Genomic DNA, 26,006 nt, shown 5'->3' with positions numbered 1-26,006 from the left:
CCGGTTGAGAACTCCTTCTGAGAGCTTCTGACGTTGGCTATGGATTAATGTATGTAGGAAACAGCACAGTGTTTATTTCAATTACTACCACGTCAGAATGGCATGAGGAATTTCTATACATTAGGACTTAGGTAATATTAATAGCACAGTGGTAAAGAGTAGAGTAATGTGACAACAGGGTAGCGGAAAGGGCAGATTTGTAATGGTGTAAACTGTTCAATGTTCATGTTCAGGCTCTATCAGTCTGCATGCATTTCATAACTAAAGTGTACCTGGAAGGATATTAATTAAATATAGTGTGGGCCTTACACCACAAGAAAGGACTCTCTGACATGATTACCCATGTTACTTCTACACTAGTTTAACTGTATTTGTACATTATAAAAAATGTATAAAGCATATATAGTCTTAAAAATTGTATAAACAATATAAAATCGTTTCAAACATTTAAGTGAACCATTCTTAAATTTATGAAACTCGCCGTTCTACATGCATACAATTCTGTACATGCATCAAAGGTAAATTTTGATGTTTGTCTGTTAAGTAGCAATGCCATATGGTCTTGTAAGTAGATACCAACATTGATGCCCAGGAGACCAGCGTTGACACCTTCACTGCCATGAGAACATTCAATCTCACGATCAGAGGTGAATAATCATCACTCCAAAACAGACATTTTTACAGCATATATTATAAGAACATCTTTACGATGAGATCTTCTTATTGGCACAAAATGATAAGAATCAATAAATTCAGTAGTTTAACCTTTATCATCCATATGTTGGATCTTATGCACAGTCCATCTGGCATTGTGCACTCTGCGAACATACCGCTAAAATCTTAAACTTGGAACTCAATTACTGCCAGCAGCCACATGATACGTTGATTTAAATCCTGTTCTTATACAATAAAGGTAAATACGCAAAATATTAGTCTCATCTATCATTTGAAATAGCAATTCCATCTTTCTACCAAAAACTTGCATGATTGCGAGTTATTAATGAGGCACAGAATTTACGGTCACATTATGCCAGTAAATAAAATTTTATACAGATAAACAGATAAGAATATTTGCTTCTGTAATAAGTTGTGGTCGTCACTTGAATTCATAACTGAGTTTATATCAACATAACTTATTCAATAACATGTGCCTTAATTGATCATAGAATTCCTGGTAATCATAGTTAGTTTTACCTGCTCCAACATAATCCCTCAGTACTCTCGCTTCACATTTGCCCATTTGCCACTGATCAACCCACCAGTTTGCTTTGTTTTCCACGCCTGTTAGTGGAGAGACTGGAATTGGGCAGTTATAATGAGCCTTGCTGGTTTCAAAAATTATGGCTCTCTCTCCTTTCAGTTTCTTGTGCTCTTGCTCACACACAAAGCACTCAAAGTGTTCAATAAAATTTCCTTTATCAAAGTCGTTATCAATGCCCCATTTGCGTACCTCAAGGGCATCAACCAGTCTTTTATTAGTGATTTTTTCATCTTCTACTCCCAATTTGTGTTTCAAAAAGGAGTTGTATTTAGTAATATCACTGTTGTGAACATGTAAATATTGCGCTAATTCTTTTGGAGATCTGAAGTCCATTGCTAAAATGGCAGAGTTGTTGTTAGGGAGCCAGTCCTGAAATACAATGTAACATTAACATTATATGATTAAAGACTCTCAGGTTCATTTTATACATTAACATTATACAAACTATAATGGAGTTTCAGCACGTGAATGTAGTTAGCATCCTCTGAGTACCTTCTTCAAAGGTCCAAAAATATAAAACACTTCCAGGTCTCTGGTAATAAATGAAGACAATAAACATTATCTTGCCAGCAGATGTTTGGACCTTGAATTTTTTTTTTCTCATGGGGCACTGTAGATGTTTCCACAGGATGCTGGATTTATTCAAATCTTGTTCATAGTGGTTACTTAAGGTTTCTTTTTTCTAGCACCCTTCCACAAATTCTAAATTTTTGGAAAAACAATGAGTTTCATTTCTTCCTGTAAATTCTTAAAATAATTCCATTGGTCTTCTTCTGTTTTCTATCAAAATTTTTCTCAAGACCTAATATAGCCAACGCTTCCCAACTGGTCCTACCGCTTTATCATTTAACATTAGTAACACTAAAAGTGCAAAAATATGATGACATACGTGCACAAACACAGTACATTTCATAAAACAGCGATATGTGTATAAAATGATATCTCCAGTATATGCTTCACCAATATTTGTTTGCTAGCAATTTATTTAGAAAATCAAGTGTATTTGATCTACATATAAAGCAGAGGTTACTGTACAGATATAAGCCAAAATTAAATTCACCCTACAATATTCAGGATACACCTACAATACCAGATTTCACTGAAATCTATTTAATAGTTTCAGAGATACAAGATACAGAAGGAAAGATACAACCTCCCTTGTATGCTATAATTTTGTGCATGTAAATTTATATCATTGGTATTAATTCTAATACTTCAGCCTGAAACATTTTTCAGTTTTACATATTTACTAATATAAACATAAAACTTAGCTTACACCTTCAAAGTATAATCTGAGATAACTGAAAGCACCAAACACTTAATTTTATTCATAAGTCTTAGTATTTCCCATGTAATTTCAAAAACTCAGCAATGCATTCACAAATTTAAACAGTAACACACAGATATTGTGCACAAAGAGACCTCTTATTTTACACAAAGAATTACTAACACTCACATGCATTTCATTATGGTAGGCTATAAATAACACATACCCTAATGGAAGGAGATCCCATATAAATAGGAACAGACCCCACGATCAGAGGCCTCCATAGCTTTTCAGTGATGTAATCATCACACACAGCATTTTCAAATGATAGCGTAAATTTATAGCGTGCCACAAAGTGAAAGAATTCATCAGAATCCATACTCTCCATTGGATCAGCAAGACTGAAAGTGCAAAATAATATACGTGCATTACACCAACTACAAAACAAAACAAACTGAAAAAAAATTAACAAAAGGAAGTCTCAAAATCACTGACCTTTGATTCAGCTTTTTGATATCTGCTCCTTACCTTCTCTGCTTTCTCACAGAACAACTTATCTTTTCATTTTATGTTTATGTAGCATATTCAAAATAACATCAAAATATCTTATTCATTCATGTTCACATCATAATTATTAAGCATGCCAGCATGACGTGCATGAAATGAACACACACAAGGCTGGTCATGTGTGTATATCTGCAGAAGAACTGGACAGATTTGGATGAAAATTTGTATGGACATTATGCCATTGAGAACTACCCTAAAATCATACTTTACAATTTCCTACAATCTGTAGTACCAACATGGAAAACAAACAAACTTATGAGGAGTAAGTCTTTGTAAAAGAACAACACGGTGGCTGCACGGAAGAAAAACAACAACTTAGATTTAACCAAGATTTGATCCTGCATCCTCGTGCGTATGAGACCAATAAGCTACCACAGAACTGATACACCTTATGATGTATTGGTACTGATTTATACTACTTAAAGAATACATTAACACATCATCATTTGTATACTCAGAAAATAAAGTTGTTAAAGTGAGATAATTGATATAATCTTTTATTAATAATTCAAAATTTTCAAAGAACGCATGTGTATTCTGGTACATTTTTCAGTCTTGTTTTAATCTGAGTGTGGTGTTTTTAAGAGGTTATGGGGAAAAAATGCAAGTAAAATTTCAGATTATTCATAGCATTGCAATGATGTAATCTACCTCAACTTATTCTCAGCTCTTGAACCATGTGGTCTATTCTTGTTTTCAAGATACCTTGCATGTGAGTTTCTGAAATTAATCCACTTCTGTTTGCATTCGTTTAATGAAATAAATTAGGAAATGTACACAGTGTAGCATAATGATTCTGGAACATTTGCCAGAGTTTACCTATAACTAAGGTAGTAATAATAACAATGGTAGATGAGGTAGATTCCCAGCCCCACACAGCCACACAGAACATGTGTATGTCTTCAAGATAATCACCTTTATTATGTACGGAGGCAGTAAGCACCTCTGGAACTCTGGCGAACTTCCACATACCTGAGTAATGTATTGTGATAGATGGGAGGAATTAATATTATTGCATTTCTGCATGACCTGACTTCTAGAAAAGAATTTACCATTGATCTTGACAAACAGCACAACAAAAAATCATGCAATAAAAAAGACAAGTAAATGATAACCATATTATATAGAAATAACCTGGTCTTACTGTTCTGGAAGATTTCTGTTTTGTATACACTTCCCATAAGAGTCAACTGGAATGTATCTCATCAGCTCCATTGCATATGCATCCCTTTCTAACGGAGTGCTGCAGTCAGAGTGGATGTACAGCACAGGCGCCAGTTCTGAAAGCAGTTCATTCTTCCTTTCCACAGGGATAAAATATTTCAGATCTGGAACATTTATTGTTTAAGAACAAAGTGCTCAGGAAAATATTTGGACTCTTGTAAAAAGGGAATGGAGAAAATTATATAATGAGATCTACAATTTGGACTCTTTAACATTGTATTGTTAAGTGAAGCTCTCCTGCTACACACTATGTAGGCGCTTAGGAGAGAGGAGGTATAGCCCCTACCCATTCTTCAACTTGGACCTAGATAGGGATGAGTGGTCAGCATCACACCCTGGTCATACTTTACTACCAGGAAAGGACCCTGGTACCCAATGGAGAGTAGGGTGGGTCTGATGGATTTGATTACTCCTGTTATACTGCGTTCCAGCGTTTTTGGCTGCTGAACTTTGTGAATTGGAACCTCGGAGCGAGTCACTTACCAGAAGTTTGTTAGAAGGGGTGGCAGCAGGCCACGTACAGCACACTCTAAATAAAATTTCACTACGGTATGAAACACACATGTCGAAACATAATTTAACGTGTTGCAAAGTAGCAAAAATTAACCGAGCGTTACGTAAAATAACGTAAGCGTGCCGAAGCGTGACTTAGTGACCACGCGTGACCTGCTTTGACCTCGTGACAAGGGATCACCATGTGTCGAAACGTGACGAAGATTTACAAAGCGTGACCAAGCGTGACTAGTGTGGCCTGCACTGACACAGACTGTACTGACTGATGGAAACTCCCACCTTCCTTCATTGAGTGGTCCGAATACCGGGCACTTTCTACGTCATCGGCCATAATCGGTGGATCCAGTTCTACTACAAGATAGATATTAAGTGCACAGGTAACATAAAAAAAGACATACCAGCAACCATTACTGTGCACCCTAGAGGTCTAATAGTCAGCATACTAACCTAGTATTCAAAAGAAAAGTGTTTGATCCCAATCAACATAACTAATATCAAAATAAAAAAGTAACAAGTTTATTAGTATAATAAGAACCAATATGTTGAAGACAGGCAAAGAGCCAACTCAAAAAGCACGAAAAAAGTATGAAAAAGAAGAGGACAAAAAACAATTTTCAGGTTTCATAACAATTGGAAATCTGTAGATTAAGTAAATAATTATATACAGTAAGACTGTGTACCACGAGTGCCTGCAAGTACTGATGAACTGATGAACCATTTGAAAGCAAAGCACTCAAATTACAAGGTGTAAATAGATGCTTGAAAAGTTTTAAAATATAACATTTGGGGATTTCAAAGTGATCACTGTTTATTGTCATCATATAGGGGTAACACATTGTCAGACAATAAAAATACTACCAATACTTCAGTCCTGAAGAATGTGGTGCAGCAGAGTCCTGTAAAAAATTCCTCAACGAGCTTGTAGTGTAGTTTATCATACCAAATTTAATGAGAACCTGAAAAGCACCTAGAAGTTAAATGAGGTAACCACAGAATTTTTATTTTCTGACAACACTGATAGATCTAGTTTGAAGTCTCATGACAAATTTCAGTGTGCCTTAACTACATTTTTTTGTCAGATTCAGACATGATTTAGTAGCTAAAAAGGTAAATGTAGGGTTTAGGATTTTCTTCTACCATTTGTGTGTAAAACTGATGGACTTACATAGGTAAATATAAAGTATACTGAAAACTTCCATAACAGAACATCTATAGCTTACCGTATTTTCTCTAATTCTGTTCAGTCAAATCTGAACTGTTTCATGGAAACATGAAATGTACCTAAAGATCTCATAAAGAACTTGAGTTTTTACCTGTCAGAACATCTGCACTCTTCAAATACTGGAGTGTGAGTGGGAAGTGGCTATAACGGCTAAATGTGGCTGTTATGTTAAACAGTTCCAGAGCCTCTAGATGAGAGAGAGCAGGAGTGTTCTTGGGTGACTCCTCATGTAAAAGAGCCCAGTCATAGATCAGACCATTTCGAGGAAGTGGAAGATCTATGAGATCAAATTTGCTTCCATAGAACATCAAAGCCTGTAAAAATTCCATACAGTACCTAGAAATATTTAAATTAGCAGGTCATGGTTTTCATATTCTCAGAACTGATGAACAGTAACTGACAACAAAACACTAGAACAAATTAAATATAGTCCCTTGAAAATAATTAAATTAATGGGTCAATGTTTCCATTGTGTTGGAAGTGACAAACAGCAGCTGATATAATAAACATACACCAACACATTACATCATCTTCATCTCTGTAAAGGTATCCATGAATCTGTAATAATTTTAAGAAAATCATGGCTGTAATGAAGACTATTCTTAAATTAGCAAGATTTCATTAAACATATTAGAATATGTCTTTCAGCATTCCTACATGGTAGTGAAACACAGATAGCGAATGCCAAAGATAAACCTACAACTGGCATTAATGAAATAAAATGCATGATATGAACTAATAATATCAGTTAAAATACCATAAAGGAACCAGGACTATATTCTACGGACTAACAAAGACCATACTGCAGTAGCTTGCCCAGGATATCCGAGTCCGAGTTAAGCACATTTCAAATTTTTCTAATAAGATCTATATTCAGTGAAAATAGGTATACACTCCACTATCTTTTGATAAACATTTGGAAGTATTTCCACAATTCTTCTAATATTACAGCAGTTGGTAAGCCATGAAACATTCAGTATCAAAAGGTTAAGGACAACACTCTTTCATCAGATTTTAAATATGGCTCTGTTCCAGAATACATGAAGCTATCATGCATTACAAATTAAAAATATCCATACTTTCTTCTGGAACAGGAAAGTAAAAATAAATACTTTTATAGTATTACATTTTTCCTTCCAACTTAATGGTTTAAACATGAACTTCTTGAAAGCAAACACGAATGACAGAAACCATTTCATACTCACCTTTGTTAAATTATGGTTATTAAATCTTCGATCTTCTGTAAAGAAACATTTTACAGTCCCACAGTGTCGCACTTCACCTTTCTGGCCAGTGAATGGTGTCCACCATAAAACCACAATATCTTCCACATCTACAACACACACTCCATGCACTTTAAAATTCCATAAAAACCCTCAGATGGATGGCTTCATCTAATCTTTTAAATGTACAAACCTTGAATGCTTTCATTGCCATTGAATTCATGATTGAACAGTTCTGCATGTGGATACAAGTCTTCACTGTACACCTGTAAACCAGTTATGTCACTTTAGAAAGAACCCAAAGATATCTTTTTCGCAGTTCAACAGGTATGTTACAAACTGACCACATGGCACCAGGATACTACTCTCTCAATTAACATATGTACCTCTGTACAGGTCTCACTATTAATTTTATTGCTTGCTTCAAGGTTTCTTTCTGATAATCCCTTTCTTTTATTTATGAAAAAAAGTTCTACTAGTTTGATGTTTTACATTGTTCAGATTATCTCCGTTCATCTGAATTGTATTCTGCAGACATAACCATTTAGCTATGTCTTTCTGAAATCTGCTGATATTACCTCTTGCATAAATGCATAAAAGTATGCCAAACCAATATGATTTAAGAAAAAATAACTGCAACACATTAAATGTTTCTAAACAAAAATTTACCTAGAAACATTACCTTCAATTTCCTCCTTTGCATCTTAACTTACAATTCTCCCTGTTGAAAAGAAATAAAGTGTTAACTTTAACTGTCAAAGAGACAGAAGAAGGGTTTCTTTTCATTCTTATTTGTGTTACTTTATTCATTAAGCAGAGCTTTCTCAATTGCATATGTTAAATTGAATTTATGGGAGTATGAATAACACTATGGGAAAGGAGTACAAAGTGGTTATAGCCCCCTTTAAAGCAACTACAGGGTGGGTGGGAAGTAAATAGGCATTAAATAATCGCTATACATTGGAAATATTGAGGTTATAACCATTTCTCAATGCCTACTTAATTCCCACCCACCCTGTATATCAACATTTAAATTAAGCAACTGAGGAAAGCTATGAATATGGTCAGGATAACCATTTATACAAATTAAGAATGCCATCCACTCAACTGCAATATGAAATACCCGAGTTATTCAAAGTAGAAAGGGATGGTGCTCCAATACACTTTGTTTAAAGTTTTAACATGCAACCAAATTCAAAAGAAATATACCTGAATAAGAATCTGTATGAGAAACAGCAACATCACTGCACTCCCAGTACACCACAGCAAGGTCTGCAGCCTCACTTGCAACAAGCATCTCATAGTATCAAGTTTATCTGGTCAGACATTCCCTAAACTGCACGCACACTGACACTGCTGAAGTTGATGTGCTCAACAGGAAATACATCTGCTGTCACATGATTATGCGAACTGCTGATAATGAACATCAGGAACCAGTAAGATAAACCTATGCAAAGAACACCAGACTCTCTTCAAATGTAACTACAGCTTCTCTCTTTATAATATTGTGTATAATACTAGGTTTTAGTCTGTTTTCCTTACTTGTACACAGAGATTAAGTTCTTGGTATTATTACCTTTGCTAATGTAATCAATAACAATATTTTAAACAGATAGGAGCTCAAACCATAGCCTTGTCTTACACCTATTATTTCTTCCACACTCAACAAAAAATATACTATGCTAAGCTAATCAAGCTGAGACCTCCTTCAGATGCTGACAAAATGCTCAGCAAACCAAAAAACTACCCATGTTTTATCAAACCCAAAGGTTTATTACCATGCACACAAGAGCCTACAAAGGCCAGGGACATGTGAAATATTTCATGACATTCAATTTATTTATGGTAGGAGGGAGGACCATCCCTTGTCAGCCATTCACAATCACTTACTCAATACATTTGCAGCTTTCTTTCATGCCTGAAGATCTTCTCTTCCATCTAGAATCCTACTAAATTATATTCCACAACCTGATGATGCACCATGTTGTGATGCCAAGGAAACCACTTAACATTTGCTAAAATAAAGAATAAAAGTAACATCCACTCACCACATTTAACATCAGCCAAAATAAATAAAAAAAATTTCACATAAAAATATGTTGTCTATTTAGTGGGTTGTATGTGTATAAATAAAGGAATAAAGTTATCAAGTTCATGAAAGGGAAGGGTGAGGTCAACATGTAATATCTCTTTATTACATATTTATTGGCATTCTTTGTATTCAATGAGAACAAATATCTGGCTATGTTTATTAAATTTATATTGCAGAGAGTTTGGGTAACTGTAAGTAAGGTTCATTATACTTAACTATATAATCTTTGAAGATAAATAGTAAAATGCTTATCCCCAAACACTGCTACAGTTCATGAATAACAAGATAAAGTGTTTCCAGTGAATAACCACATTGTTTGAATTTTTGTAGGTTAGGAAGTTTAACTTTAACAAACATTATCACTTCTACAAACTGTATAACTATAAGCTCAGAGCACTCACTTTTACTTCACACTTTACAGCTTTGGTTTACACATAATAATAGTCATTAAAAATCTTTTTGCATCATAATTGCATTACCCATTTCCACACAGTACAAATATAAAAGCAACAGATAACTCACTACCAACTGAAATAAATTTCCCTTCTACTAAAATAATGTGACCATAAGATAAATACTGTTACAACACTTTGTGATATTTTAACTTCAGAATTTCTGTAATCATTACTAAGAATTCTCTGCTACATATTACTATAACAGTATTTTTAACATCGGACAGATGTAACCCAACTTCAGTTTTGAAACAAGAAATTTTTATCACAAAGATAAAAAACTATTGTACTACAGAAACAAAGCAACACATCATGAAGGTGTAAGGATGTATGCAAATACAAGATTCTACATAATCTAGAGCTCATATTTTAAATAAATTAATTATCAATTATAATCTGATCCTTATTTCTGGTTAAAAGAATTGTTTCTAGTACACACTGCATGGGCCCATCACTGTGGATAAGATAATGAAAAGTATAATATGAAAAACTCATACAAACATTTCAGTACAGCAGTATTTCCTAAACGTAAGTCCACAGACCACTAGTGGTTGATGTACACAGTACAGCACAGATGCATTTTATGACAATGTCTTTCTTCATTCTCCATTTCTTGTTAGCAATCAATAGTTTGTGCTTATAATTTTTGCACATAAGTCTTACTAGTGAAGCTGATTATTACTTTTCTTCCCATTATATAATGACCTGATAACAGGAGAGGTTTGTAATAATAAAACTGTTTCACACAGCTTATTCATAATTTTTAAATATGGTTCTAATGTTCAGTGCAGCTAATTACTACAGTAATATTTTAATACCACATAAAGGCATTACCTTTTATATTATATAACATATTTAGATATGTTATTAAGTAATTAGGTTTGTGGACAATTATTTGTACTGACAGAATACAAGTCATCAGAATACCCATGACTGTTTTATTAGTCTATGAATCAAACAATGTTGGGAAGCATAGGTTATTTGAGAAGTGGAGCATCCTTCCCAGCTTCATTATCATGTCTGGGCACAAAATAAGAACATCTGGGGAGAACAGATATTGGGAAACCCCTAAGTAATATACAGTGATAAAAAAGTCACATATCCCTCAACAAAATATTTATTTATGGATGCAAATTGATACAATTAAATTGGATTTATAAACACACAATATCACTGTGATTATACATAGCCCATGCAGGTAACGTCATGTTGTAACCTGCTCACGCCAGTCTGTTAGTTTTCTTTCAACAATCGAAGCGCAAGGATGTATTTTTCACAAGTGCAACAAGTTGAGAACACCATCTGGCATCTTCTTCTTATATAACATGCCAGAATGACTATAGGGATACATCTCTTGACTATGCTGTACCAAACAAATCAACAATATCTCATCTGGTGAAGTGTTTCTGTGACACAGGAAGCATCCACAACAGAATCATTCTCGTAGACCTTCAATGCTAAGTAACAATAATTTGGACAATGCCCATCAAACTTTGTTATCCTCTTCACAAACGTTACTGAGAAAAATTTCTCTTCAGAGTGGATTATCCTACAGAAGTCTACATAAGGTTGCAAAGATTCAATAATTCAGATGCTGAATGAGTTCATTGGTAATTGGATTATTTATTGGAACTTATGGACCCCTTGATCACCGAATCCATTGCCACTGTATTTCTATCTTTGGGTACTTTTGAAGGAAAAAGTGTACAAGAACAAAATAATTAGCTGTGCATTTCAAACATTGCATATTGCATCACACATGAGGAAAAGAGTAAATGCATGCGTTGTAGAACGCAGTGGTCATTTTCAACACTTAATATAGCACTTTTTTTTCCTTCTGATTTCAGTATTATATCACAGGCGACTACGTACAATGAATTCTTCTCAAGTTACCAGCTGTGCAAGGTAATAAATACTACAGTACCCTGAGGATGAGAACAAAGAAGGTTCTCGAAACGTTGGTGTTTTCTTCATTAAACCACGTAACACAGCTGGTAGCCCAAGAATTAATTTTTCTGTTCAAAATTAAAAACAAAGAAAAAAGTTAAATTTCATGCCTTAGACACAAAATAGTAGCAAAATGTAGAACAATAATATATTCACATGTGCAGGGATGAGATGTTGTATTGACATCAAAATTCTAGTAATTATTGAATACTAGTTGACACAGTTGACTGACAATGTGTTCCTAATTTGAAGATAAACATTAATCAATGTTAATGGCATTTCCGAGATTCGGGACTAGGTCCCATGGCAAAACAAAGGAAAAGACTATATAATTCACTTGAAAATCCATGCTCACTTGGAAACTAATGGATAATGTAGCAGATTAGCATCAATGCAAAAGTGAAATATGAGAGTTCATATCATGGGAAGTGAGACATGTACCATATCATTGCACAAATGCCATTCACAATAATTTTTGTCTTATTCAACACAACGGTAACTAATCAACTTCCATCTGTGGCAATAATAACTGGTAAGAGCAACATACACTACAGGGGACTGTGAATCAAGACAATTGTTGGCCAGGTAGTTTTATGGTCAAAAATGTAAATAATGCCAATAACAGCATTACCATGGCAATAACTAACTAGATGGCTTACCGAACCCAAAGGTTCATCACCGAATTAACCAAAGCCCTCCACCAGACCCTGTCCTGGGCCAACAAAATCCAGTCTCCAACTCCTATCTCCCATAGATCCCGCCTGACATTATCCTCCCGTCTACGTATAGGTCTCTTCCCCCCAGGCTTCCCAACCATTTAAAGCCAAGTGATAACTATGTCCCGTCTGCTTTGACATTCAGTAAAAATATATTTTGTATTTATGGGTTTCATGCGATCCTCACTGTAAACAGCAATTATTTCCTTAAATAGCATTACCGAAATTTATCTTTATAATGGTGTTTTCTTTGCAGTATGGACTAAATTGTTAAATATTATTTACATGAGGTTCAATTTAAAAAGGTTAAGCACAAGCATAACATGCACTATTACACTGAGACTAGATGTAAGTTGTTCTTTGTCACTGAACATAATAAACTTATATTGACCCCTTCCCTGCCATAATCTGATGATGGTTGATCCAAGTGAAATACTTGACTTTCAACATGTTCTGCTTTTTTTTTGCACAATGTTAATGTTTACAAAACAACTTGGCAATTTTCAGACAGCCTGTACTGTTAGGCATGGCAGGAACAGGACTGACTTTAAATTCATGAGGAAGTAATGACTGAAATTAATTAATACTTTAAACTCCAACATCAAACTAAAATATATTCAAGGATAAAAGTTCATAACAACATAGTAAACAATGTATTTGCCTTAACATAGAAAACAATGTATTTGCTTGTCTTTTTTGAACTGGGCAGTTAATATTGTAGTCCAAGTACAATGCGTGTTACCAATACAGAAAACAACAATTTGCCAACTTTACAAATTCATTTTCATTAGATTTTTCTGCAGATTTCTCAGCAGAATATCCAGAAACATCCATTGCCATATTTTTGTATAAATTTTATCATTCTGCTAAAAAGAATATTATAAATTACATACATATTATTGACATCAAGTTCCAAAAGCATATAGGCTAAAACAACAAGAAAAATCATATAAGAGTATTTCATTGAAGAGAATACTAAAACACAACCAGCATTTGTGTCTAGCCTGCCTGAGCTTGAAGTTCATGTAGCGCATCACATGATGGCATACGGATATTCTGTGCTTTCTGAAATAACTCTCGATCACCAAAGTTGCGTGCCTTCCATACCATCGTTTCTCCTGCAGACAACAAAGACGACAGTATTTTGAAATTAAAGGGTACTCACAGTTTGCCAAGACCACTGCTACATACCTAAAAGGGCCACTAAAGTCCCGCATTTTCCAAGGAGTTGGGAAAATTGGAGAGGTAGATCAGTTGTTTACCAAAAACTAGAGTCATTATTATGATAGCAGTTGCCATGGAGCACCAATGCCTCTCAAGTTATACATTGTTATGAGTCACTGTTGAGCACACTACAAGCTGAGAACACAATGCTAAGAGTGTGACAGTCATATATTATCCCGTAAGTCACCACGCATTACTTCTTACATTGCACATTACCATACAAGTCACCACGCAGCACGCTACAAACTGAAAACCAGCAACAGTAACATCACAGTCTAATGAGAAGCAATGGCAGTCCCCTTTGAGTCAGCTAGAGTGACAAAACCACACATACAACGCTACAAGTCAAATTACATTATGGGTCAACACAGTCTGCTATGGGAAGCAGGCAGCATCTGACAAGTCTACAGATGTAATGATATGAGCTAGAGAGCACACAGCTACACAACATAAGACATACAGGCAAACACTACAAATCAGACAACATGCATCTCCAGTTCTGTACATACGGCCAAGTCATCACAGAATTATCAGTCATCAGTCAGCCTCCAGTGCAGTGTATGAGAATCACGAGATTGCACATGTTCACAGGTTTGTAATTCAAGCACAGCAACTCTTTTTTTTTTCATGTCCAGTACACACCATTCAGCATGGTGTGCATTGGTGGTTAGCGGGATTCACGACCCATCAGTACATGGGTTCGACAGGGACTGCGACATTTAATGAACCTGCTGCGACCCCCCCATTTTTTGCGAGATGATGATGATGAAAGTGGAGTAATTGTTGGGATGCCACGGAGAAACCCCGGAGGAAAACTCCGTGATGCCTGGACCAAGGCCTTGCCTGACACAAGTTGTAAATCTGAGCACTGCCAGGAATCGAACCTGGGACCCCAGTATTACAAGCCCAGAGTCCTAACCGCTAGACCAATGTGGCGGACTCTTTTCATTGATTTAATTTTTTTTCAGTTCTGTACCTAGAGTAATTACTGTAAGGCAATGTTACTAAAGTTTCATTAAGGAGTTGCTTATTTCTGTTTACCTTGCATTAACAAAGTTCCGTGAACTTTACAAATACTACATTGGTGACCCCAATGCTTATTCCAAGTAAAATACTGTACTCGACTTTGTCCACTGTCTGAGGCATATATAATATACGTTAATTTTGTCAGTTAAATTATTCCCATCTCATTTCTGACATACATCAATGTCACTGCAGCAAAACTTCACTCTTAAGACACATGGTTTAAGCATCCAGACTCATATTGAGATATGTAAATAATTCAACATTTTCCAAAGATAATTTTTTTTTATTATATGGAAAGTTTCTAAAAATACTAACCATACAGGTGTCAAAATAATGCAGACATACTGTACTATGCAGGACAGAGGTTGGGCTGATATAAAGATATTAATCCCCTTCCCCCTTGAAAAAAATATCATATATGAAGTTGCCTTCCATTGGCCAGGACATGTTTACAGATAAGCCAATCAAAATACAAGATTCTTTCACAGCCCCATGGTCTACTCCTACAAACAAGAGTAGGCTGACTGCTACTCACTTTGTCCTCAAATATAAAATTTGTAATCTCTCTCCAATACTTACAAACATCCCTGCCACAACTCATTGTCCTCAATTGTGTTAGGTATATTACAGAATAAAACGCTCTTTGCATCTGCAGAAAGATTAATTCAAGTATACTTACGATAATTTTTCTCCCTATAGCAAGACTGTCGTAGGTTTGAAACGTACTCCTCCTCTACAGAAATCTCTAATCGCCGCAAACTTCCTTGATATTCAGTATGGAAATTCTCTTTGACATAATACGGCACCTTCAAGTTCAAAGTCTTGCGCTGAACTGGAAACTTCCTACACACAACAAAATTAATACAAATTAGGTATACAGACGAAAATCAAGATTCCAGTGCTTACGACAGATGACGGCTCTCTATGCTACAGAAACACAACCCCTATATTTGTACCTAAGTAAAAGAAAACATTATATTTTTAGTTGCAAGTATTGCTACAGTAGTTCAACCACAGATATCAAGAAGGGCTATATCATGCACGTGAATTATATAATGCATAGAAAGCTCTGGTCAAAACATGTAAAGGAAATAAATCACTTTAAGGATAAGCACTGACACATTCTATACTTCTCACTACATTTATAAAGAAACTAATATCAGGCTATATACTGACACGAAGAACATAATTTCTGATGGCCCTTCCTCTTTTGTTAAGCATTTTGTTCCTGGATCTATACATCATTGTTTTGATAGGAACAGCTGAAATTGAGATTTTCACAGTAGTAAAAATGTGGATTATGATAACCACAAACAAGATGACATAGTATTAAACCAAGAAAACAAATATAAATAGTTGAAATTATCTTCCTGATTAAGATATGAACAGCCAATGCCACAAACACAAAATATGTCGCTGGTTCTGATTCGGAGCCAGATCAGGCCAACCCATTAAAACATATTTCCTTAGATGCACTTCAATACACCAATATCTCTCTTACCAAAATATTATACAAATTTCTTCTTGGTGAGATTTCAGGTTCTCCTCTCCCTCTAAACTTCTTCCTTTCATAACATTCCCAATGGCCACCCGATCCTCTTACCTTTCTTCCTTCCACATCCATAGGCCACCTACTTCCTGTTTCACCTGTCCTTGCTCAACCTATTATTTCTCATCGGGCCTTCCTTATAAGTTTATCTTTTCAAGGCCTCTCAACCACGGGTTGATCACTTGTCCACGGAGTCTTACCAATGTCTAAATAGATCAAGAAACCTCCAAGAGGAGGCACGTACGCTCCACATAGGAACAAAAAGGGCATCAAGAAAAAATAAAGGGACTCTTAATCAATTATTGCAAGGGACCTCAAAATTTGGCTGAAAGGTCCAGCAAAAAATTTTATATTTAAATCCTGAGTAAATGATATATCAGTATTGAATAACATTTACTTCATTAAATTTACAAAATAACATATTTCAATAAATGAAAACCAATAACAATTAAAATATCAGTCATCATGTTATTTCTTTCAGTGAAAGAAGAAAGATCAAATGAACAATGTCATACTGCAGATAAAAATGCACTGAACCTTAAAAGTCAGAAAATATTTTAATTTTTTTAATATTCAAAATACAGAAAGATTATTCAAATACAAGTCAAAAATAAAAAGCTAAACATTGTGCGTAATGTACAAATGTATGTGGAATACGCTTGACTCAAGCAGAGCGAAATTAAATTTGCTCAACAACTTTTATATTAAAACCCAAAACCAAACTTGATTAAAATTTGTACAGCATTTTAAAATTAATTGGATGTAACCCTCACATCACACATACCATTTTATGTGTATTGTGAAAGTAACACAAAGAAACTACCGCGTACAACATTCCGCAGAAGAGCTTCCCATATACTGCAAGAAAAGTAAAAACATTCAATATGATCAAATAATTCATTCATTGCCTCAGAATTACCCACAACTCAATATATATAAAAATCATTAGTGAAAGTGATTTTTCATGCAAAGACCAGAACAAACTAACTCTCCGGGATCAGAATACAAAAGATCGACGCTGCTACTGGGCCAGTTCCACACCTCCCTTCCTCAGACCTACACAAAACAACTCTTCCTTGGGGCCCAATTAAAGCCTTGGCCTGCTCTAATTACATGGATTTTCAAACTGCTAATCAGTTAACCTTTATCCTACTTGCGTTCCTTGTCGGGAACGTAAGTAGAGTACTCAGCCCTACGAACGTTCCTTGTGCGGAACGTAAATACTTGCAACACTGTAAGGAGACTTGGCTACGTCTTTTGGCCTCTTTTAGGGGCTGCAAACATTGTATCACTTTCTCTAGGGTTCTGACAAGTTCAACCTGAGCTGTCAACCCGGAAACTATAAACAGCAATAAATTTTGTTTATGTCAAGTGGGTCTCGGCTTCGTTTACAGACCCCTAATCAAAGTTACTCACATTCCTCGGCATGATCTGTGAAAAGAATGTGTATCCACTGAGGTAGAGGGAAACAAAATTTTCGGTTTGGTCAGTAGTTCACAACCATGGCTTCTACCATGTCGACTGAGCTTACAAAAAAGAAAGTGAAGTTACTAAAGCCTGAAGAAATACTAGAAGTTATTTTGGACACTGATATTAACTGCATTTTTAAAAAAAACCTGTGTATTCTCTGTTCTGTTCGCATAAATATGGCCTTGATTTTGTCATTTTATCATGTTTACTTCAGATAATATTAAAGTTTTCCGTAGAGCGTGCACAAAAATTTAAATACCTGCAAAAAGAAACTCTCCATAGGGCTGCTACAACTTTGTTATTTAAATGCCTGTCGTTTAAAGGTTAAGGAAGTGGGACACATAATATGAGGGGAATTAAATCTACTGTAAAAAGAAACACTTTCTGGTCGTCCTACAGTCTGAAGGAACAAAAGTTTTGCTACTCACGAGCTTGAGTGGAGGCTGTAGATTGGATCTGATATGAAGAAACTGCTCATCATCGAGAGAACAATCAGAAGAAGAATTGGTAACATCTGAAAGAATACTGTGTACCCACTTGCTTGCCGCTGCAATAGACAAAATACACAACTCAACAAAATAATTATGGAGAAAAGCTCAAAAGTAAATATACTAGCCAAATTTCGCAGTCATTGACAATAACATATCAGATGAAACTGAGAAAGTTGTCTTTCAAAATGAATTCTCAATTTTACTTACACGAGTAATTAAGGAACGTTACCTCTCTATTCTGAGCATGATTCTCTGCACGCTGCCATCGGCCTCCTCGCCTTGTGTAAACATTCTGATTATGGAATCCACCTCCAAAGAACATGCTGAAAAGCTCTTCTGCAGTAATATCAGCTGGAAGTACAAAAACGAAATTCATATGGAACTACGCCAAATCTATAAACTCCACATGCCTTATCAAAAGAAATCAACAATACCCAAGTATTTGTTCCCTACATTCCTGCTCAATGAGCCGGGATAGCTCAGTCAGTATAGTGACTAGCTACGGGCTGGACGACCGGGGTTCGATCCCCGACGGGGACAGAGGATTTTTCCTCTAGCCTCTGCGTCCAGACCAGCTCTGGGGCCCACCCAGCCTCCTATACAATGGGTACCGGGGTCCTTTCCCGGGGGTAAAGCCGGCCGGGGCGTGATGCTGACCACTCACCCCCATCTAGTGCCGAGGTCAAGGAAGAGAGGAGCTATACCTCCACTCACCCCAAACGCCTACATGGCGTATAGTGGGGCAAACTTTTTTTTTAAAACATTCCTGCTCATGTTACACATATTTTACATTATCTATGTGTTGGGAGTACAAACTTGCAACTCAAATTTACTTTCCTAGTTTCTGTTTAATATTGTATATGCTCATCAAACGTGAGGAACATCATGTGGGCCTGTTCGGACTGATGCAACATAGAAGCAAGATCACGCTGCCATCTATTAGTTGCATTATGAACTACAAATTCTGGTACACAGTAACTCATGAACAGCTGAATGGATTATCGTGAAGTGACGTATGATAAAAATCTAGAGGTAAGACAATGATCTTATGCAGTGACATACACGGTGTTGTCACGTATCAGTTGATATATTAACTATTCATACTGCCATCAATCAGTGGCCATGTCAGAAGAAACTAACAATCTGTTGATGGATGCAAATTACTGAGCATTCTTAGTAATTAATTATTTTATTTCCAAGGATCCTCACTTAATGGTACCTGCACTTTGTCGTGGTGGCAGGGCTCGAGTACCTCAGTAACCCCAAGAGCTACTGGTAGGGCCTCCCTAGCCAGATTGGTCGAGGGGGAGAGGTCAGACAAAGACAGGTACCCTGGTCCTCCAGGGTGGGGGTTGGTCGCAAGGCTAACAACCTTGCACCATAAAAAGGAAGATGTTTGGAAACCTCGATCAAAGCCTCGGACAGACGGACCTAACAGAGGACCGAATGGAAGAGGAGAATTGAGGAGGCCATGGACCGAATACGGACCGGAGAGCCATACAAGAAGAAGAAGAAGAAGATTTCCAAGGACACGTGCATTAGCCTGTGTATATATTAGTTCCACCAATTAAGACAATAAATATGTGAGTATATAAAAACAGTAATAATAAGAAATAGAATGTTGCTTTTATTATTAACTGCTACTCTTATATATATTTAAGGAGATTATGTCAAACACCGCACAGAATGCGGCGGAAAGAACACCTCTGGAACTTCTGTGTACTCCAGAAAGCATTGCTTTCCAACACTAGAAAAATATTTATGACAAAAATAATAAATGCCTGGCATTAAAAATAATGCATCTCCGACATGATAGAGTGAGAAGCCTTCATTTCTCGGAGAATACAGTAGACTAAAAGATATCACCATTTGCTTGCTTATGGTAGCTGACTAACCTTTATGACACTAATAAAACTCGTACGATGACGCTGAAGAAAACAATGTTTTTTTTAATTGCCAGTTTTGTGTAATAAATACCTTCAAACCCACGGGTATAGTTGTATTCATGATAGCCACCATGAGCATGTCTCTGAGCATGCTGTATCCGCTCTTCTTCTGGGCCATACATATCATACTGTTTTCGCTTCGTAGCGTCCAATAGGATGGCAGCAGCATTGCCAATAGCTACAAACATTAAAAATACTTTGTATTTCCATTAAATCTTCTCGGGCAATCAGCCAAATCAAATGGTTACACAACCATCTGTCCCCATCAGAAGGGTTCTGACATCAGACATCAACCCTGATGATGTTGACAGAGATGGTTCCTGAAATGTTGGTATTGCGACGTGTTGCAGTGAGAGCAGCATAACAATGTAAATAAAGAGTTTAGTTGTCTGTTTAATGACACTGTTGTATTTGTATAAAAGCTGATTCACAAGCGGCTTTAGAGTGGTTGGAAAGGGAGAGTGTTGAGGAGAGTCAGGATGTAGAAGTGAGTTGCAAGCGATATGCTGTTGCGGACATTGGTGGCAAGCGATAAGCAATGAGTGTGGAAAGAACAGAGCTGTGAATCGGGCGTAAGAGAAGTGTGTGGTAGAACTGAGAGAGTGGAGCCAACGAGAGGTCTGGTGTGGCGCTAAGAAAGGACAGGTCGGCTGCGTGTGGGAGCACCGGGTACGTGGACCATGGCGGCCGAGGAGCCAGCGTGTGTCCAGTGGGGTGCTACAGGCCGACGCTGAGTAAGGACAGGTCGGCTGCGTGAGCAGGCACCGGGTACGTTGACCGTGGCAGCCGAGGAGCCAGCGTGTGTCCAGTGGGGTGCTATGGGCCGATGTGTAAGCGAAGAGTGTGAAGAGCGCCGAGCATGGGGACCAGATAGACTCGAAGGAGAGTGCGAGAGTATGTATGTGTGTGTGTGTGTGTGTAGAGAGAACAGAGACTCGAAGACTGTTGTTGTGGTATAGAGTTGACTGTATGTGCAGACCTCTGTAACCGATTTAATTTGACGTGAATAAATCAGGGTCAAATCCAGGGTAGCAACACCAACCCACGTTACAGTATAATGGATTACTTTATGGATTCCTATCACATAACTTAAAATTAATGTTAAATAATATTTAGACAAAGGAGCGAACCTTTGAATGCTTCTGCGGCCCCAGGACATTTGTTCTTGTCTGGATGAAGAAGGAGGGCAAGCTTCTTATAAGCTTTCTTGATGTCACTGTCTGTGGCTTCCTTGGACACACCCAGGATCTCATAATAGTCCTTACATTTCTTAATCCTGGAATAGATAAAAGTTTATTGCTTTCTCTAGAACAAGATATGAAATTGAAGATGACTGTCTTCTGGGTCCCCGCTTAATGATGCCTGCACCCTGTCGTGGTGGTAGGGCTTGAGTACCTCAGTGACCCCAAGAGCAATGCTGGCGGTAGCATAGCTACTGGTAGGGCCTCCATAGCCAGATTGGTCGAGTGGGAGAGGTCAGACTAACACAGGTACCCTGGTCCTCCAGGTTGGGGGTTGGTCGCAAGGCTAACAACCTCGCACTGTAAAAAGGAAGGTGTTTCGAAACCTCAATCAAAGCCTCGGACAGACGGACCTGACAGAGGACCGAATGGAAGAGGAGAATTGAGGAGGCCATGGACCGAATACGGACCGGAGAGCCATAGAAGAAGAAGAAGAATACTTAAAGATTTTGTCTATGTTCTGGTTTCAAATATTATACCATCAAATACAACTTTGGCTTTCAAGGATGAGCTCCATCAAATATTTAATATTACCAATGTTTCGCTAAATATAGCAGTTCCCATGTTCAGGGTCAATATATAATTTGGGCCATATCATGAGAGGAGTACACTATGAGATCTTAAGACTGATCATCGAAGGCAAAAATCCAAGGAAAAAGATCCGTTGGTAGACCCCAGAACTCCTGGGTGAAAGACCCAAGAAGATGGTTCGGACGCACTTCAATAGACATCTTTCGAGCGGCAGTCTCGAGGACAATGTTCGCCATGTGGATCACCAACCTTCGTTCGGAGATGGCGCAATAAGAACAAGAATATAACTGTTGGGTGTTTTTGGTAGCCTTATATAGGGCAGGCAGTACAGGAGCATTTTCTTTTAAAAAAATGTGGTGAGGAAAATTTTTTTTACTGACTTACAGTGATTATGTGGGTCCTACTCCAAAACTGCGTATGAATTTGTTATGTCACGCATATTGAGAACACAACGTAATGTAAGTTATACCACATAAACATAAACTCATAAATTATCTTCCCAAAGATTCATATACAGTACAATACAATACTGCAGTTCTCAACTAAAAATTTGCCTTTACCACATTTAGTCTGCGGACATAAAAATATACAGGTAGCCTCATTATTAGATGTACAAAAACATTAACGTGTGGTTTATTTAAAGTATGTAGGAAAAATAAATCAGAAAAGCAGCATAAAACCTAATGACGCATTAAATTTGATTACTGTGGACTTTTGGTCATTAAAATAAGTGGTGGGTACACTTGAGAACCAGTAATCTATAAAATGTAAATCAAATAGTACCTTTTTACAGCTTCTAAATGTTCCTTGTTAAATTCCTTGTCACCAGCTGATCTAGATTGCTGCTGCTGTTCCGTTTGCTGTGGCCGTTCCTCCGGCTCTTTCTTTGGAACTGAACAAAAAAACACATAAGAAATTCACATAAAAATGGTATAATACTACTGTCATAAACTTAGCCCTTAATAATCCAGAAATTACGTGAACTCAGATATTGGCCTCTGCATCTGAAATCTGGATATAAGAACAATACATGAGGCCAGACTCAAAACTGCTCGCACAAGCTAGCTGCATTGAGACAATATCAAGCACTATAATCAACAGTGATAGGGGAAACAAGACCTCCACATAAAATTGTTTCACATACCTGAAGATATGTAGTACTTCAATCAATAAACTAACAAGCTACGCACTGTACAAGCAAAGTTGAATATCGGACAGACATGTTAGGACTTTCTGTTTATCACACATATCAAAACAGTCACTTAAAAAGTATTAAGCAATAATTCAAAATTAAATACACTGGTGTAAAAATACGGATGATGCACCAAAAATTTGCTCAAAATAAACACTGTACATCATTTGAAATTCCTCTGATGAATACTACTCTTTACACTGCATGGAGAGTATCCAGGCTTACCGTGTCTCTTCCTTCGAACATCATCTTGGTCTGCTTCAGGCTGTGATATGTTCAAGTGTTTAAGAAGATCTGAAAAATTAGTAAATTAATTTTGTTTTTATGTAAGACTGCTCTTGTGGAGTGGTATTAACATACAAATACATAAAATAATATTAATCTTGTGGCCAATGCCTCCAGATATGGCCTATTCAAACTTACTGGTTTCTGGAATAGTGAAGAGGTAATTTCTCATGTACAGGCACTTGTAAGGCAAATTCCACTATGTCTAATGGTTGGAAGATAAAAATTATGGCTGGCAGAGGAAGAAAGGAAAGAACACACAGAAACATTTGCACTTGATTTGGCAAGTCCTAAACCAACAACTTTTGTTACAAAAGGCAAGAACCTTACCCAGCGGCCAGCAAGACCTATTAAAATATAGAATTCATAAAATCTTATCACATACCCCAAGAATTTATCTCATCATCATGATCAACAATGAATGGAAATATGCATGGTAGTTGAATTGTGATGACATTCAATCTTCATATAAGCAAAGTGAGAAAAATATACACCTCTGATATTTAATACAATATCAAAACTTATGCTTCAAGGCCACATCAAAATTGTAGTCACAATATGAAAGTGTAACCTTGGCTTACCTTTCGCTTTCTGTGTTGGATATAATTTTTCTGCCTTAAGCAAGAATTTCTCTGCTTTGTCCTCCTTTTCTTCCGAAATAAATTTCTTGGCTAATTCAATACACCTTTCCGCTTCATCTTTATTTACTTCCATAATTTTATTTCATAAGAACGCACGAAAACCCAACTGCAGAAACGAAAAGCAATAGAAAATCCTTTTAATCTTCCTTACGTAAGAAATTTAGAAGTGACAACCAATATCGGAAACGTTCGATTTGCAGACACTTCCTTCTTTTCACATCACGAGTTTCTCATAGCTATAACACGTAGCAGATATATAATATTGCTCAAAACATAGATACCCTTGGTTGAATTTTAAACACAAACTTTCAGCAATGAAGTTATAACACAAGCAATAGCAAGATCACCATTTTCACAACTCCAGTAGTAATTTGCAAGGGATCTAATGGCCTAACACAAGACTGCGTGATTTTGCATCTGATGACGTCATTTTACGCAGTATCATGCTATCGAATATTCGATAGTTGAATGCTACAATCGAATCATTACAATGTTTTCTAGTCGGGTTTCTATTCGAATTGCGGTAATCGAATGAAAATAAAATATTCGATTACACGGTATTTACAGAATTAAATTCAATGGACTAGATGATTCCCCCCAATTCTTTTACACGACTTCACAAATGCAGATGAAAACATTAAATGTGATGAACAATAATAATAAATAGGAATCCCTTACCTCAAACTTTGTTCAATTATAAGAGACAATGATCAGTTTAATCAAAACTAAAATGGAGAGAGTGGAGGGCAGTATCACAGATTTCTTAATAATTCTTACATAAGACAAGTACTTGTGATATTCTAAAACGTTTTTAACAGCACAATATTACCTACACTAAGACGCACTTCTTCTACAAGTGATTCACAGCTCAGCTGTTTTCGCAGTAACGAAACACAATAATGCTGAATAAACAGATGACACATCTTCGTATCGCTGTTTTTACCGAACTAGAGCAGAACGCTCCTTTCGGAGCGCCTCGGGGGGGTTGGTCAATATTTTAAAACGCAACCAACCTTGTGTAAGAAACTAAACTAACCCCCTCGAATGGAGGGTTAAAAACAATTGACCAACCCCCCCGGGGGGGTTAGTTTACTGTCTCATTCAAGTGTTTTAACCCTTGAGTAAGAAACTAAACTAAACCCTCGAATGAGGGGTTAAAACCCTTGACCAACAACCCCCTTTCGGGGGATCAAGTGTTTAAAACGCAACCAACCCCCCTTTGGGGTGTTTAGTGTCTCATTCAAGTGTTTTAACCCTTGAGTAAGAAACTAAACTAACCACTCAGAATGGAGGGTTAAAACATTTGACCAACCCCCCTTAATAACACACTAAACTAACCCCCCCTTCGGGGGGTTGGTTGCGTTTTAAAATCTTTAATGTGTCATTCAAGTGTTTTAACCCTTGAGTAAGAAACTAAACTCTCCCCGGAATGGGGGTTAAAACACTTGACCAACCCCCCTTCGAGGGGTTAGTTGCGTTTTAAAATCTTTAGTGTCTCATTCAAGTGTTTTAACCCCTGAGTAAGAAACTAAACTCCCCACTTGACGAACCCCCCGAAGGGTTAGTCAAGTGTTTGAAACGCCAACAGTTCTTGTTCAGTCAACTTTTTACGTCCAGCCCCACCCTTGCAAATCTTCGTCTTAAAATCGATCATAAAGTCAGTTTTCATAATAGTTTTCGTAATCGTAATATATCTAATGAGTATCACTTTACCTTGTTGGAGTTGGTACTTCAAATTGTTGATAACGTTTCAAATACTTGATAACGTCTTCTTTCACTTTTCTTAATTTCTTAAATAGTTTTATGTCGCTGTTCGGTGGCGACGTGCTGCTTCTGGAGCAGTGATAATGCGACTGGCTTGGTAGTGAAGCGTTTTTTGTTTACTCGGCATTGTTGTTTTCCACAACAATGCCGAGTAAACAAATA

General features: G+C 36.8%; 2 protein-coding genes across 6 annotated transcripts; both read right to left on the bottom strand.

The window, feature by feature from the left end:
* Nucleotides 1–345: 345 nt before the first annotated feature.
* On the bottom strand, nt 346–12,933 carry FucTB (alpha-(1,3)-fucosyltransferase 10). 4 transcript variants are annotated; one of them, XM_022066508.2, is made up of 10 exons: nt 9,771–12,933; nt 9,168–9,292; nt 8,487–8,724; nt 7,960–7,998; nt 7,471–7,543; nt 7,260–7,387; nt 6,146–6,368; nt 4,240–4,423; nt 2,755–2,929; nt 346–1,630 (listed from the first exon to the last, which is right to left on the bottom strand). In XM_022066508.2, the coding sequence occupies exons 4-10, from the start codon at nt 7,978–7,980 to the stop codon at nt 1,124–1,126; spliced, it is 1,311 nt and encodes a 436-aa protein (XP_021922200.1). In that variant the 5' UTR covers nt 7,981–7,998; nt 8,487–8,724; nt 9,168–9,292; nt 9,771–12,933; the 3' UTR covers nt 346–1,123. The 4 variants fall into 4 exon arrangements, with proteins under 4 accessions (XP_021922200.1, XP_021922196.1, XP_021922199.1 ...); XM_022066504.2 differs by lacking the exon at nt 7,960–7,998; XM_022066507.2 differs by lacking the exon at nt 7,960–7,998 and having other exon boundaries at nt 4,240–4,375.
* Nucleotides 12,934–13,078: 145 nt separating this feature from the next.
* LOC110831005 (dnaJ homolog subfamily B member 12) lies at nt 13,079–25,928 on the bottom strand. Of its 2 annotated transcripts, XM_087343701.1 has the most exons (10): nt 25,794–25,928; nt 24,021–24,186; nt 23,380–23,448; nt 22,746–22,854; nt 21,321–21,466; nt 20,222–20,368; nt 18,474–18,595; nt 18,182–18,300; nt 15,414–15,577; nt 13,079–13,602 (listed from the first exon to the last, which is right to left on the bottom strand). In XM_087343701.1, the coding sequence occupies exons 2-10, from the start codon at nt 24,151–24,153 to the stop codon at nt 13,484–13,486; spliced, it is 1,128 nt and encodes a 375-aa protein (XP_087199827.1). In that variant the 5' UTR covers nt 24,154–24,186; nt 25,794–25,928; the 3' UTR covers nt 13,079–13,483. The 2 variants fall into 2 exon arrangements, with proteins under 2 accessions (XP_087199827.1, XP_021922202.1); XM_022066510.2 differs by lacking the exons at nt 13,079–13,602; nt 15,414–15,577; nt 25,794–25,928 and adding an exon at nt 16,822–17,141 and having other exon boundaries at nt 24,021–24,516.
* Nucleotides 25,929–26,006: the final 78 nt, after the last annotated feature.

This window comes from Zootermopsis nevadensis, unplaced genomic scaffold, assembly GCF_977971745.1.
Source record: "Zootermopsis nevadensis isolate Lab colony 2312 unplaced genomic scaffold, Znev_1.0 Znev_ptg000006l, whole genome shotgun sequence".
In the NCBI taxonomy this organism is placed as follows: domain Eukaryota; kingdom Metazoa; phylum Arthropoda; class Insecta; order Blattodea; family Termopsidae; genus Zootermopsis; species Zootermopsis nevadensis.
The sequence above is the reverse complement of the archived record's forward strand: the minus strand, read 5'-3'. Positions and strand labels throughout refer to the sequence as shown.